The 15,460-nt window shown below is 51.6% G+C and overlaps 1 protein-coding gene across 2 annotated transcripts in view; it reads left to right on the top strand.

Annotated features, from left to right (window-relative positions):
- LOC146822508 (uncharacterized) overlaps positions 1-15,460 on the top strand; it is a 698,810-nt gene that overhangs the window by 164,416 nt on the left and 518,934 nt on the right. For both annotated transcript variants that reach the window (XM_085613620.1, XM_085613621.1), the window contains exon 8: positions 2,015-2,185. In XM_085613620.1, coding sequence (XP_085469746.1) covers positions 2,015-2,185 — 171 coding nt within the window. The remainder of the gene's footprint in view (positions 1-2,014; positions 2,186-15,460) is intronic.

Genomic DNA, 15,460 nt, shown 5'->3' with positions numbered 1-15,460 from the left:
ATCCATTCCCTCTTGAAGCTGGCTTCTCTCCTTAACTCCTTAGTTCTGGTCTAATTTCTTTATTCTTCAGTGCATTGTTCAACCCTTTGCTCTTCTTGCTGGTCTTGTCTCTTTGGTCTTTAGTTCTAGTCTAAGCCCTTTGTTTTTCAGTTCATGCCTCATCCCTTTGCTGTTCCGTGCTCATCTTGTCTCTTGGGTCTTTAGTGCTGCTCTAATCCCTTTATTCTTCAATTCATGTCTTATTGTGTTCAGTGCTTGTCTTGTCCTTTTAGTCTTTAGTTTTGGTCTAATCCCTTTATTCTTCTGTTCATGGCTCATCCCTTTGCTCTTATTGCTGGTCTTGTCCCTTTGGTCTTTAGTTCTAGTCTAATCCCTTTGTTTTTCAGTTCATGCCTCATCCCTTTGCTGTTCAGTGCTCATCTTGTCTCTTGGGTCTTTAGTGCTGCTCTAATCCCTTTACTTTTCAGTTCATGCCTCATCCCTTTGCTCTTCTTGCTGGTGTTGTCCCTTTGGCCTTTAGTGCTGGTCTTATCCCTTTATTCTTCAGTTCATGCCTCATACATTTGCTCTTCAGTGCTTGTTTTGTCTCTTTGGTTTATAGTACTGTTCTAATCACTATAGTCTACAGTTAATGCTTCATCTCTATGCTCCTCTGTGCTGGTATTGTTTCTTTGGTCTTTAGTGCTTATCTTATCCCTCTATTCTACATTTCATACTTTGTCCCTTTGCTCTTCAGTGCTCGTTTTGTCTCTTTGGTCTTTAATTCTGGTCTAATCCCTTTATTCTTCATTTCATGCCTCATCCCTTTACTTTTCTTGTTTGTCTTGTCTCCTTCGTCTTTAGTTCTGGTCTAATTCCTTTTATCTTCGGGTCATGCCTCATCCCTTTGCTCTTCTTGCTCGTCTTGTCCCTTTGGTCTTTAGTGCTGGTCTAATCCATTTCTTCTTCACTTTATCTCTTTTAATCCCTAATCCATTTTTTTCTTCAGTTTATGTCTCATTTCTTTGCTCTTCAGTGCAGGTCTCACCCCTTGAGTCTAATCCCTTTTGTTTTTAGCTGGGCCCAATGCTGGAACCAACATTTTGGTCTTTTGGCCTGGACTCATCCTGTTCTTCTACACTTCTTGTCATTGCCTTGGTGCTCAGTTCATGTCTCATCTCTTTGTTCTTCAGTGGGGACAATAACTTTGGATTTTAATGCTGGTTGCAACTCTTTGCTCTTCAGTACTGGTCTTGTGCCTTTGGTGTTCAGTGCTGGTCTTATCTCTTTGGTCTTCGGCGCTGGTCTCTTCTCGTTTGTATTCTGTGCTGGTCTGATCCTTTAGTTTTTTTTGCTGGTTTTATTCCCTGTGTCTTCATTGCTGCTCTCATTCATTATGTCTTCATGACTGGAATAATTCCATCTGCTTTCTATTGTGGTCTCCTAAATTCAGCATTGAAAGCTGGCCTTGCGCCTTCTCTTTGTAGCACCTGTCACTTGTATCAGGTTTTAGCTTCATTCTCAGCTCTTCAGCCTCCCATTGTCAGATTCTTGTTTCGCTCCCGCCTCCCCAGAGCCAGCTGTCATCAGATATTGTCCTCCTGGATACTGGTGCACACACTCGTTATACCACCTCTGTCTACTCCCTTTAGCTTCTAGCTCCAGTCCTACCTGTCCACTCTCTCGCTGTAGGTGACTCCATCCCATCTCTCTCTACAGCCTCCCATGGTCAGATTCTTGGTACGCTCCCGCCTTCCCAGAGCCAGCTGCCTTCAGATGTTGTCCTCCTGGATACTGGTGCACACACTCATTATACCGCATCTGTCTACTCCCTTTAGCTTCTAACTCCAGTCCTACCTGTTCACTCCCTCACTTCAGGTGACTCGATCCCATCTCTCTCTACTGCCTCCCCAAGTTCAGTTCACGGTCCTGGAGGAGGTGTAATTTAGCATAATCTATTTGCGTTGTCTCTCTTTCCACCCGCGTGTGCACCGCTCTCATCTCTCCATGGCTTGAATCTGCTTCTCTCTGGCAGGATCCCTGAATGCTCTCTCACAGGCTCCAGCTGTGGTGACATCGCCTCTCTCCTCCGTACAAATACATCTCTCGCAGAACTGGACCTGGGTGGGAATGAACTCGGAGACGCTGGAGTACAGCAGCTGTGTGAAGGACTGATGGAGGGAAGATGCAAGATACAGACTCTTGGGTGAGTGTCAGCTGGCTGGAGAGGCCTCACTCTTTTCGACATACAAGAAGGTATGTTGTTGTCAAATATGTGTAGATACCACTTTAAGAGGGGGCTGAGCAGTTAGTCATCTTGGAATGGGGTTTATTTACCTTTATTGGAAATCCCTGTTCTAAGATGGCCGCTGTTTACCCTTGGAAATGCAAATAGCTCCCATCACCAGAGTGATCGAAGGAAGAGGTGGGGGGTTACCAGAGCTCTGAAAGGAAGCAAATCCCCATTGTGACTGAGTCCCTGTAACATACCCTCCTGCCCCAGTGTGCCCTTGTAACATGCCCTCCTGCCCCAGTGTGTCCCTGTAACATGAGCTCCTGCCCCAGTGTGTCCCTGTGACATGCCCTCCTGCCCGAGTGTGTCCCTGTAACATGCCCTCCTGCCCTAGTGTGTCCCTGTGACATGCCCTCCTTTCCCAGTGCATCCCTGGGACATGCCCTCCTGCCCCAGTGCGTCTCTGGGACATGCCCTCCTGCCCCAGTGCGTCCCTGGGACATGCCCTCCTGCCCCAGTGCGTCCCTGGGACATGTCCTCCTGCCCCAGTGCGTCATTGTGACATGTCCTCCTGACCCAGTGCGTCCCTGTGACATGCCCTCCTGCCCCAGTGCGTCCCTGTGACATGCCCTCCTGCCCCAGTGCGTCCCTGTGACATGCCCTCCTGCCCCAGTGCGTCCCTGTAACATGCCCTCCTGCCCCAGTGCGTTCCTGTAACATGCCCTCCTGCCCCAGTGCGTCCCTGTGACATGCCCTCCTGCCCCAGTGCGTCCTTGTGACATGCCCTCCTGCCCCAGTGCGTCCCTGTGACATGCCCTCCTTCCCCAGTGCGTCCCTGGGACATGCCCTCCTGCCCCAGTGCGTCCCTGGGACATGTCCTCCTGCCCCAGTGCATCCCTGTAACATGTCCTCCTGCCCAAGTGCATCCCTGTAACATGCCCTCCTGCCCCAGTGCATCCCTGTAACATGCCCTCCTGCCCCAGTGCATCCCTGTAACATGCCCTCCTGCCCCAGTGCATCCCTGTAACATGCCCTCCTGCCCCAGTGCATCCCTGTAACATGCCTTCCTGCCCCAGAGTGTCCCTGTGACATGCACCCCCAGTGCGTCCCTGTGACATGCCCCCCTGCCCCAGTGCGGCCCTGTAACATGCACTCCTGCCCCAGAGTGTCCCTGTAACATGCCCTCCTGCCCCAGTGCGTCCCGGAAACATGCCCTCCTGCCCCAGTGTGCCCCTGTAACATGCCCTCCTGCCCCAGTGCAACCCAATAACATGCCCTCATGCCCCAGTGCATTCCTGTAACATGCCCTCCTGCTCCAGTGACTCCCTGTAACATGCCCTCCTGCCCCAGTGAGTCCCTGTAACATGCCCTCCTGCCCCAGTGCGTCCCTGTGACATGCGCTCCTGCCCCAGTGCGTCCCTGTGACATGCCCTCCTGCCCCAGTGCGTCCCTGTGACATGCTCTCCTGCCCCAGTGCGTCCCTGTAACATGCCCTCCTGCCCCAGTGTGTCCCTCTAACATGCCCACCTGCCCCAGTGAGTCCCTGTAACATGCCCTCCTGCACCAGTGTAAATGCCCTCCTGCCCAAGTGTGTTCCTGTAACATGCCCTCCTGCCCCAGTGCGTTCCTGTATCATGCCCTAATGCACCAGTGCGTCCCTGTAACATGCCATCCTGCCCCAGTGGGTCACTGTAAACTGCCCTTCTGCCCCAGTGCGTCCCTGTAACATGCCCTCCTGCCCCAGTGCGTCCCTGTAACATGCCCTCCTGCCCCCCTGCTTCCCTGTAACATGCCCTCCTGCCCTAGTGCGTCCCTGTGATATGCCCCACTGCCCCAGTGCGTCCCTGTAACATGCCCTTCTGCCCCAGTGGGTCCCTGTGACATGCCCTCCTGCCCCAGTGCGTCCCTGTGACATGCCCTCCTTCCCCAGTGCATCCCTGTAACATGCCCTCCTGCCCCAGTGCGTCTCTGTAACATGCCCTCCTGCCCCAGTGTGTCCCTGTAACATGCCCTCCTGCCCCAGTGGGTCCCTGTAACATGCCCTCCTCCACCAGTGCGTCCCTGTAACATGCCCTCCTGCCCCAGAGTGTCCCTGTAACATGTGCTCCTGCCCCAGTGCGTCCCTGTAACATGCCCTCCTGCCCCAGTGTGTCCCTGTAACATGCCCTCCTGCCCCAGTGAGTCCCTGTAACATGCCCTCCTGCACCAGTGAATCCCTGTAACATGCCCTCCTGCCCCAGTGTGTCCCTGTAACATGCCCTCCTGCCCCAGTGAGTCCCTGTAACATGCCCTCCTGCACCAGTGAGTCCCTGTAACATGCCCTCCTGCCACAGTGCGTCCCTATGACATGCGCTCCTGCCCTAGTGCATCCCTGTTACATTCCCTCCTGCCCCAGTGTGTCCCTGTTACATGCTCTCCTGCCCCAGTGCGTCCCTGTCACATGCCCTCCTGCCCAAGTGCGTCCCTGTAACATGCCCTCCTGCCCCTGAGCGTTCCTGTAACATGCCCTCCTGCCCCAGTGCGTTCCTGTAACATGCCCTCCTGCACCAGTGCGTCCCTGTAACATGCCATCCTGCCCCAGTGGCTCACTGTAACATGCCTTCCTGCCCCAGTGAGTCCCTGTAACATGCCCTCCTGCCCCACTGCTTCCCTGTAACATGCCCTCCTGCCCCCAGTGCATCCCTGTGACATGCCCTCCTTCCCCAGTGTGTTCCTGTAACATGCCCTTTTACCCCAGTGCGACCTTGTAACATGCCCTCCTGCCCTAGTGCGTCCCTATAACATGCCCTCCTGCCCCACTGCGTCCCTGTAACATGCCCTCCTGCCCCAGTGCGTCCCTGTAACATGCCCTCCTGCCCCACTGCGTCCCTGTGACATGTGCTCCTGCCCCACTGCGTCCCTGTAACATGCCCTTCTGCCCCAGTGTGTCCCTGTAACATGCCATCCTGTCTCAGTGCGTCCCTGTGACATGCACTCCTGCCCCAGTGCATCCCTTTAACATGCGCTCCTGCCCCAGTGCGTCCCTCTAACATGCCCTCCTGCCCCAGTGCGTCCCTGTAACATGCCCTCCTTCCCCAGTGCGTCCCTGTGACATGCGCTACTGCCCGTGCGTCCCTGTGACATGCCCTCCTGCCCCAGTGTGTCCCTGTAACATGCTCTCCTGCCCCAGTGCGTCCCTGTGACATGCCCTCCTGCCCCAGTGTGTCCCTGCAACATGCCCTTCTGCCCCAGTGCGTCCCTGTAACCTGCTCCACTGCTTCCCTGTAACATGCCCTCCTGCCCCCAGTGCGTCCCTGTGACATGCCCTCCTTCCCCAGTGCATCCCTGTAACATGCCCTCCTGCACCAGTGTGTCCCTGTAACATGCCATCCTGCCCCAGTGGGTCACTGTAACATGCCTTCCTGCTCCAGTGCGTCCCTGTAACATGCCCTCCTGCCCCACTGCTTCCCTGTAACATGCCCTCCTGCCCCCAGTGCGTCCCTGTGACATGCCCTCCTTCTCCAGTGTGTTCCTGTAACATGCCCTTTTACCCCAGTGCGACCTTGTAACATGGCCTCCTGCCCCAGTGCGTCCCTATAACATGCCCTCCTGCCCCAATGCGTCCCTGTGACATGCGCTCCTGCCCCAGTGCGTCCCTGTAACATGCCCTCCTGCCCCTGTGTGTCCCTGTAACATGCCCTCCTGCCCCAGTGTGTTCCTGTAACATGCCCTCCTACCCCAGTGCGTCCCTATAACATGCCATCCTGCCCCAGTGGGTCACTGTAACATGCCTTCCTGCCCCAGTGCGTCCCTGTAACATGCCCTCCTGCCCCACTGCGTCCCTGTAACATGCCCTCCTGCCCCAGTGGGTCCCTGTAACATGCCCTCCTTCCCCAGTGCGTCCCTGTAACATGCCCTCCTGCCCCAGAGTGTCCCTGTAACATGTGCTCCTGCCCCAGTGTGTCCCTGTAACATGCCCTCTGTTGGACTTGGCCCTTCTGGCAGGTTCACCCCTGAACTTTTTGCTTTTTATTGGTGACTTGGTGTGGTGATTTGTTTGGTTCCTGCGCACTTTCCCTGTGTCCCAGGGTAAAGTGCGTGCGTGCTCTGCGTGCATGTGGTGAGATAGGCCTGCCCTCCCATAGGAATGCATGGGGAATGTATGTGTCCCTAGTAGTTCCTGATGCGTGGGGTGTGCAGGCCCGAGTTTGGTATGTGCGGACTCGTGGGAGTGAATGCTGCGCGATGATGTGTGCGGCGTGCATGTACCTAGTGTGGAAGTGCCACTTCTAGAAGTGGGCACTTCTGTGTGCAGTGCGTCTGGCGTGTGATTGGCTGGAGCTGGCTGGTGAGCCTGGCTCCAGGAGTCTGGTTGGGTCTGCCCCAGTGGTGAGTGTGAGATTAGCATGCTGATGGCTGGGGAGGAGTGCACCTTGGACCTGAATAGGGCAGGGTTTTCCCCACACACTGCTGGCTCCGCCCCCTGTGGTGCGACTGACGACCCTAGCCCTGCCAATGAATAGAGTGAGGGGCTGAGCACATCAAGGGTGCTCCCCAACCAGCTGCGACTGGTTTTCCCCCTCACCCTGAACCCAGACAAAGGGATTTGGTGTATAAAAAGGGGCTGTGTCCCCTTACAAAATGTTCTTGTTCTAACTCGAATCTACCAGGGGCGTGCTGCTGCTGGGGCCCAGGGGAAGGCTTGCCTCCCTGGGCCCTGCCCAGCCCCTGGATGCCAGATGGACTTACTGGACCTTTTTCCTTGGCTGGGAGCTGCTTTGCTCCCTTTTCTAATGCCCAGGACTGATTAGAACTTTTCCCTTTGCCAAGGCTTGTTACAGCCTACCAAGGGCCCTGGGAGCGCGTGGGCCTCGCAGCACGGCGCTGCACAACGAGCAAGAGAGAGGGAATCCCCAGCGTAGGGATTCCCCCATGATGCTGCTTTCGCGGGTGCCCACCCCGCTTCTTTGGTCATTAATAGCGGGAGCCTACTCCGCTTTATGTTAAGTATATGCGGGTGCCCACCCCGTGACTTTGCCCGTGATGATCGCGGGTGCCCACCCCACGTCATGGCCGCCTTCTAAATATTTCTCACGTCGCGGGTGCCCACCCCGCGACGTAACTGTCTCCTCAATCACCGCTGTGGCCCGAGTCGCGGGAGAACCGGAAGCCAGGCAGCCCGCGCCAAGACGTGGGCGGGGCTTGGCCCAGCGCGAGGGAAGTTCCGGCCAGCGAGCCGGGAAGCGGAAGAAGCCGTTGTCTTCCCCCGGGGCTCCCGAGAGCGAGGGAGAGCCCCGGGTGACCAGCTGAAGTAAGGAGGCGTGGTTGCGGGCCGAGAGGGGCTCCCAGGGTGTTGAGAGAGCCCCGCCCGTTGCACCGGTGAAGCCTGCGGCGAGAGTGGTGGCAGCTGAATCCTCGGCGAGGCTCTCATGAGCAAGAGAGAGCCCCGCCTGCTGCCTGCTGCATCTGGAGAGGAGTCCCCCCTGAGAACAGCCCGGTGAGTAAGAAGGGACTGGGGGGGATGCTCCGTATGGCCTCTGGTTGGTGCCTGATTGAGGCACGATGCGGTACTGCCAGTTTCGAGCGGCCCCGTCTTGCAGCGGGCCGCTCCCACGTTATTCTGGGCAATCTATGGTTTGGGCCCACGAGGCTCCCACGGGGCCATCAGTAGTCTAGAGCCAGAGGGCTCCAACGCTCTGGGGGCCCCAGTTAATCACGGAGCCGGTGCGCTCCAGAGGGGCTATGTATTTCCAGAGCCAGATGGCTCCAACTGAAGTACTGGGTATTTTAGTCCCAGCGGTGCAGGGGCACACACCCTATGACTTCTGGGTTTCACCCTGTTCCGGACCTACAGAAACACAGAGTCTTCTGGGTGAAGTCAAAGAATCGTTTATTGGCTGCAGACCAATGACAGATATCCTAGAAGTACAACAGCGTGTATGTTCTCAGGAGACTGCTGAAAATCATAGCAACGGACTTCTCCTTAAGTACAAAATATCATGCTCCAGGCATACATTCCTTGGTTTACGATATGGTCATATAAAGGCATACATTACAAACGAAAAAGCAGAGTCATGATGACCATCCCACATTCCAGTTCGGCCAGCCCACAATGATTTACACAGGAAGGTTCAGATCCCATGTTTGAAGTAAATAGACCCCCCAATAAATATGAGCATCTCCTGTTTTGGGAAACAAGTCATAAAGCGGGAACAAGCAGGTGTGGAAGAGATTAGCCGGGGGATTGTGTAGAATGAAAGGGTTTTATGACGGGTCAAGCCCTGATACGAATCACAGGTGGAAGGAGGAAGGGGAGCTCGTGAGACCGGTTTGACCCGGGGCAGCAGAGCCAGCTGCCCAGGTCACAGAGAAGTCAGAGGGAAAGCCCGTGTGCTGTGAGGCCCGTATTAACTCCATCATAGCCTATGTGAGGGCAATGACAAGATGGCCACTGCTTCCAAAATGGAACCCGCGTAGTTGAGCAGAATACGTGTACACAGTGCATTCGTAGCTAGAACGGCACATAAAGCACTCGTACGTGCCGCATTTACCATTTGCGGTTCGCTAATACCAAAAGAGACAGAGGGAGGGCCCTGTCCCCTACGCGGTTCCGAATACCAAAGTACGACAGACCCTCCTTTTGCCCTTACATAGGCAATCACTATACTCATCTTAATCCGAGTCTAGGTCAATGTTCACGAAGTCATGGAGATGTTGCTGTAGCATCATCCTATTACTTAGCTCGTCCCTCGATACAGGTTTCCTTACACATAAGGTAGCACAGAGGCCACATATCGCAGGAGCACACTGTATGCATAGACAGAACAGGAAAAGAATGGCTAAGATCATTCCAATGACCATCAGAACTTTCCAACCCCAGGCAGATATCAATTCCCAGAACCATCCCATCAGTGACCAATCTCCCTTATCCACGTGTATGGCTTCAGATATTTTATGGAGTTTGGAGATGGCTTGATACACTGTTGGAGCATTATCTGGTATGAAAATGCAGCAACTGGATTGGATGACCTTGCATACCCCACCGCGGTCTGCGAGAATAACGTCTAGGACCATGCGGTTCTGCAAAGTCATAAGGCGATCCGCTTGGAGCTCAGCTGTCAAATTACTAAGGGCACCAGCCGTTACATTGACGGTGGATTCAACCACACGAGTCAGCTGTCTCAGGTTCCTACTATTGACCATAGGTCCCCAAAACGGCAGGAAACCCAGGAAAAAGTCTCCTGCTTCCTGACCGGCAGTGTCCTCCTTACTAATCACACCTCTCACAACTCTGGTCTTGTGATAGTCAGAGGCAGCAGTAAATGTCGGCGGTAGCAAGTTCGCAATATAACATGTGCCCGAGAAATCAGGGGGCAACCACGTATATGCTCGGTCATGACAGATGAAATATGTGCCCTTAGCAGCCGAAAACGCAGGGGAAAACTGTGACGGGAAAGTGTACGTTTCAGTACAGTCACTTCTTCCCAGTTGAGCCCTAGGGTTCTGACCATTACCCTGTAAGCAGAACCGACCCATGTGGGGTACGACCCAGATTGGAGATGAGATTTTTCGCTGTCTTTCACCCAGACTAATACTATACCCCGTCGCGTTCCATCCTACATAAGGTCTCAGCTCTTCTTTGGGAATGGACGAGTATGCATTAATATCCCTACTCATATCGGCAACTCCTTTCATCAAAGCCTTATTATTGGTGATGGGTCTGATGGAACGCGGTGGGCGAGGGGAGTATGTATCTAGGGCGTAGAGAAACATGGTTTGGAATGCCCATGACGATCCATTGTAACTGTACGGCAGCACCAGGTAGGGAATACCCTTGTTAATGGTATGTGGCATTAACCCACAGACCCAGCAATTGGTCGTATTCATTACCAGTTGGTGCTGGTGCAAGAGTTGGATAAATGAGTTATTTACGAACTCTTATCGTCTGGTCTGTTCGTGCTCAGGCAAAGGGTGAAAAGAGTGAGAGGGGGCAGTAGAAAGAGATATAGGCTGTTGAGTGGGTGCAATGGGTTTTGGAGCAGAGAAAAACACACATCCTACAATAAACATCATGATACTACACAGTGTAACAAAGCACAAAAAGATAAAACATTTACTTTTTACAATTCTACACATCCTTGCTTGAGAGTTCATTTCCTCAATCGGTCTCTCCATCCTACAAAACTCCATCCTCTACTCGGGCCGCTCGCGGTGGATGAGTTTCTTCTGCTAAGGAGTACGCCTGTCAGTCCAGGGAAACGCCCTAGACCAACCAGAACCGTCGACCTAGCGTCTTCGGCCTGTACCCCAAAGTCTTGGCACCGCGACCCTGCGGCAGAACCCGGATGGTGGTTCGAAAAACAAAAATCAAGAAAGTCCTTCAGATGGGAGAGCAAAAAATGTCAAAAGGGAAATAATGAGGAAATCTTTATTTGTCCATGGGCCTAGGTCTCAAGTTATAGCGGAGATGGCCAGGTGCTGTTTGGTCTTGAAACAAAAGTTCAGGCTCAGTGGTGTCCAGTCGATTTGATGGCGGCACAGCTTCCTGCAGAATATTGTCACTCTCTTGGACTGAAGCTGTGTCTTTTAGGCGTGCGTCACTGAATGGTACAAAGCGAGGTACAATGTCTGTCTCTGAGTCGGCGATACCCTCGTTGACCCACTGGTCATATGGCAGAGGCAAGGGAACTACCTTGCAGTGAGTACCATGAATCCAGTGCTTCTTCCCTTTCACTCGCACTGCTGATCTTGTCGAAAGAAGAACAAGATGGGGGCCGATCCAGCGAGGTTCGTCGTTGCCCTTACGCTGGAAATTCCGGACCAGGACCCACGAGCCAGGGTTGATGGGGTGTCCAGGAGGTTCAGAGGCTTGGGGAAGAGTATCATGTACCTGTTGGTGCAAAACACGCAGTTTAACAGTCAAATCATACAGGTAATCGAGCAGTACTGGGTGCTCTATTTCGCTGAACTTCGTAGGCCTTGGCACACCCCATACGTTGGCCGGGCGGCCAAAGACTACTTCATAAGGACTAAGTCCCACTCGTGAGTGTATCGTCATTCTGGTGGACAAGAGTGCTAGAGGCAGAGCGTCAGGCCATTTAAGACCAGTGCTCGCCTGGATTTTGGCTAACTTGAGCTTTAAGGCTCCATTGTAGCGTTCAACTAGTCCAGCTGATTGGGGGTGATTTGCAGCGTGGAATTTCTGCCTTATGCCTAAACCTTCACATACATTCTTCATCACTTTACCCACAAACTCACTACCATTATCACACCATACCATTCTCGGCATCCCAAACCTAGGGAAAAACTCCTTCACAAGGGCTTTGGCTGTGGATAGGGCAGTATTATCTTTCAGAGGATAAGCCTCTACCCATTTGGAAAAAGCACAAACAACCACCAATACATATTTCAGGTTGTTGCATCTTTCCATGTGAATAAAGTCCAGCTGCAAAACTTCGAATGGACATGATGGGGGTGCAAAGTGACCGGCCGGAGTTGGGGTTCCCCTACCAGGGTTGTACTTCAAGCATACTATGCAATTCTTGACCACATTCTCTGCACACTTGGGAATCCCAACATTCTGCCATACTGGAGCCAACAACTTACAAATACCTTTCGTACTGATATGCGCCATTCCATGTGCCATAGTAACCACTGGAAGCACATATGCATCAGGCAACAACCATCGTCTATGTTCTGTCAGGTCAATCCAACAACCATTCTCATCCAACTTACCCATACTCTCTCTCCACTTGCTTAACTCTTCTTCTGTAGCTTCAGCCTGAAGCGACTTCACACTCTCTATTGTGTTCTCACACATTCCCACATCATTAACCCATCTTGCGGGGCCTGCAACATACATTCTAGTCTTCACATTCTGTGCTGTCTCTCTCGCGGTCTCATCAGCGAACGCATTCCCACGTCCAACATCATCTGTGACTTTCCTATGCGCACTGCATTTCATGATCGCAACTTGCAAAGGTAGGGTCAGTGACTCAAGGAGATCATTCACCAACTTGCCATTCTGAATTTTAGCTCCATGCGACGTCAGGAACCCACGCTCTTTCCACAAACGCCCAAAATTATGAGCCACGCCAAAGGCGTACTGGCTATCTGTGTATATGTTCACTCTCATTCCTTCAGACAACACACATGCTCTCGTGAGGGCGATCAATTCTGCTGCTTGGGCCGAATTATGTGGCACTCGTGCAGTTTCCACGACCGTGTGTAAAGTCGTGATAGCATATGCAGCAGTCGTGTCACCATTAGGGAGCTTGAAACATGACCCATCTACCCATAAAGTGCCATCACATTCAGTCAGGGGAGTATCTTTGAGATCTACTCTCCCTTTCGTCTCCTCTTCTGTCCTGAACAGACAGTCATGTTGCTCAATCTCATCTGAGTCTGCTGGAATCGGCAATAATGTGGCTGGATTCAGCGTATTGCATCTTTTTATGTGTATGTGATTCGCTAACAGTGTGAGTTCATACCCTGATAATCGCGCACTAGTCAAGTGTTGTGTCTTGGTTCTATTTAATAATGTGTCTACAGCGTGTGGAACCATGACAATCAATGTATTGTCCATTACCAGACCAGCAGATTGTCGGATAGACATCGCTGCAGCAGCTGTCGCTCTCAGACAGCTTGGCAATGCCCTTGCTACAGGGTCCAAGGTGGATGAAAAATACGCGCATGGGCGCGGTCTGTCGCCAAAAGGCTGTGTTAACACTGACAACGCACATCCATCTTTCTCGTGAACATACAATGTAAAAGGCTTGCTATAGTCAGGAGTGCCCAACACAGGAGCTGAACATAATGCATTGCGTAATTCCACAAAACTTTTCTGGCACTCTTCAGACCATGGGATAGGATTCGGTGTGTCTTTGCATGTTAATGCTAATAAAGGTTTTGCCAACAAAGAAAAACTAGAGATCCAATGCCTACAGTATGAGGTGATTCCTAAGAAAGCACGCACTTCTCTCTGTGTCTTTGGCACACTCAACTGTGCAATGGCTTGAATTCTTTCTGGGGTCAGTCTCCTTCCCTCCTTCGATAAGAGATGACCTAAGTAGGTCACTTCTTGTCGACAATATTGCAGCTTAGAGAGAGACACTTTGTGATGGTAAGCGGATAAATGGCGCAACAGTGACAATGTGGCTCCTTTACAGATCTTTTCAGTATCCGCAGCGATCAGTAAATCGTCCACGTACTGGATCAGGATAGCGCCACTAGGTAGAACAAGTGCATCAAGCTGCGCTTTCAAAGCTTGACTGTATATGGATGGACTCTCGCAGTAGCCTTGGGGAGCGCGTTTGAAGCGGAAGCTTCGGCCTCCCAGACTAAAACCAAAAATGTCTCTGCTCTCTTCTGCAATTGGGATACTAAAGAAAGCATTCTTTAAATCGATCACTGAAAACCATGCAGCAGAGGCTGGAATCATCGTTAACAAGGCAGTTATATCAGGGACAACCGGAAACTGAGGCACAACAATCTTATTAACCTCTCTAAGATCAATCACAAATCTGTAAACAGGTGGCTGTGAAGGGTCCGTTCGTTTTAAGACAGGTAAAATCGGACTATTGCAAACGTTGCCTCTTGTCTCTTCAATCACACCCTTATTAATCAAGTCGCTGACAATGTCTAACAATGCTTTCTGGCCTTCATTAGAGATCTTGTACTGGGGAATACGTGGCAGTCTGACATTAGCCTTTAAAGTCACCACATATGGTGGTATTTCCAAGAGGCCCACATCATTAGGACCAGTAGCCCAAAGGGCATCCGGAAGGGATGACAATTCAGGTGGCATCGTGTTTTTAGACAAATACATTGGAGAAATCACTTTCTTGCCTAATGTAAGTTGTACTCCTGAAGGAGAACAATACAGTGTAGCATGCAATCTTTTCAACAAATCTAATCCCAGCAAATTCTCACCACAACCTGTTGTCAGGATCAGGGGCGCTTTCAGCTCGCAAGGTCCAACGGAAAGTGACATGGGACTGGAAATCGGGTTCCTAACCGGGGCGCCAGAAAAACCTACTGAAACATTTATATCGCCAGACAAAGGTGCGCCAGGGAGTTTGGAATGCATGATTGAACTCTTTGCAGCACCAGTGTCTAGCAGAAAAGGCTCCGTTACATTTGCTGTAGTCACCTCAACATACGGTCCACTCTGATCCACTGGCACTGAAACAACTCCCTCTCTCTGTCTATGGCTATCCTAGTAATCATTATTCTCTGCATCACCATCTTCTGCATAATAATCATTATTGTAATACTGAGCCGTATTACTAGTCGCATTAGCTTGCTGATCAAAACTATTAATGGCGCTTTGGGGCGGAAGAGGACGCGCGTTTTGGGGAACACTCCCACGCCCTCTGCCTCTAGGAGCTTGCTGACCACCTCTACCTCTTGCGCCATACGCATTACCGTTCCGTTGCATTAATTTAGGACAACTATATTTAAAATGACCTTCCTCTTTGCAGTATGAACATTGGTTGGGACCTACAGGGACACGTGGTTGATAATACCCATTCATTTGCTGATTAGTCTGAAACTGTTGGGGTTGGTGATAGACACCTTGGGGTTGTCTATAATTATTAAGGCCGCCACGTGGTGGATAGGCCTGCTGTAAAAGGACCTTTGTCTTTAGTTCCTTCGTTTTCTTCTCCGTTCTATCTTTCTCGTCTTTATCTCTGTTTTCATAATACTGTGCAGTAGCCAGTATTTGCGCTGAAGAAGAAACAGCCCAAGAACTTTCTGAATCTTTTAACTTTTTACACAGGTCAGGGAGTAAATTCTGCACAAACTTATCCACAAACAACCGTTGGCCACCCTCAGTACTCATATCTTGCCCACTGTGGTCAATAAACGTTTCCTCAAACCTAGTAAAGAAGTCTGACACTGTCTCATCTTTCTTTTGTTTACATGCAGATAACTTGTCCCAATTTACGCGCATCGCAGGCATTATTGTCTTCATATACGTGATGATTCTACCAGGCAATTCAGCTACTAAAGGTTCTGGTTTCGCACCACCCGTCTGTCTAGCATCAGCAGCAACAATGTTAGCCCAGGTATCCCCTAGTTCTGCATTGTGATCTACATTACGAATTGATCCCCATAGAGGCTGTGGAACAACATTACCAAACAACATGTCTATGTCGGCCAGATTCATAATGCATGACCCTGCCGTCTGTGACAACTCTTTATAATAACCTGCTGGGTTTTTACGGGGATCAGGCAAGGACTGCTTAAGTGCTAACACTTCAGAGC

This window comes from Triturus cristatus, chromosome 6, assembly GCF_964204655.1.
Source record: "Triturus cristatus chromosome 6, aTriCri1.1, whole genome shotgun sequence".
NCBI lineage: Eukaryota > Metazoa > Chordata > Amphibia > Caudata > Salamandridae > Triturus > Triturus cristatus.
This window is presented reverse-complemented; position numbering and strand designations above follow the sequence as displayed.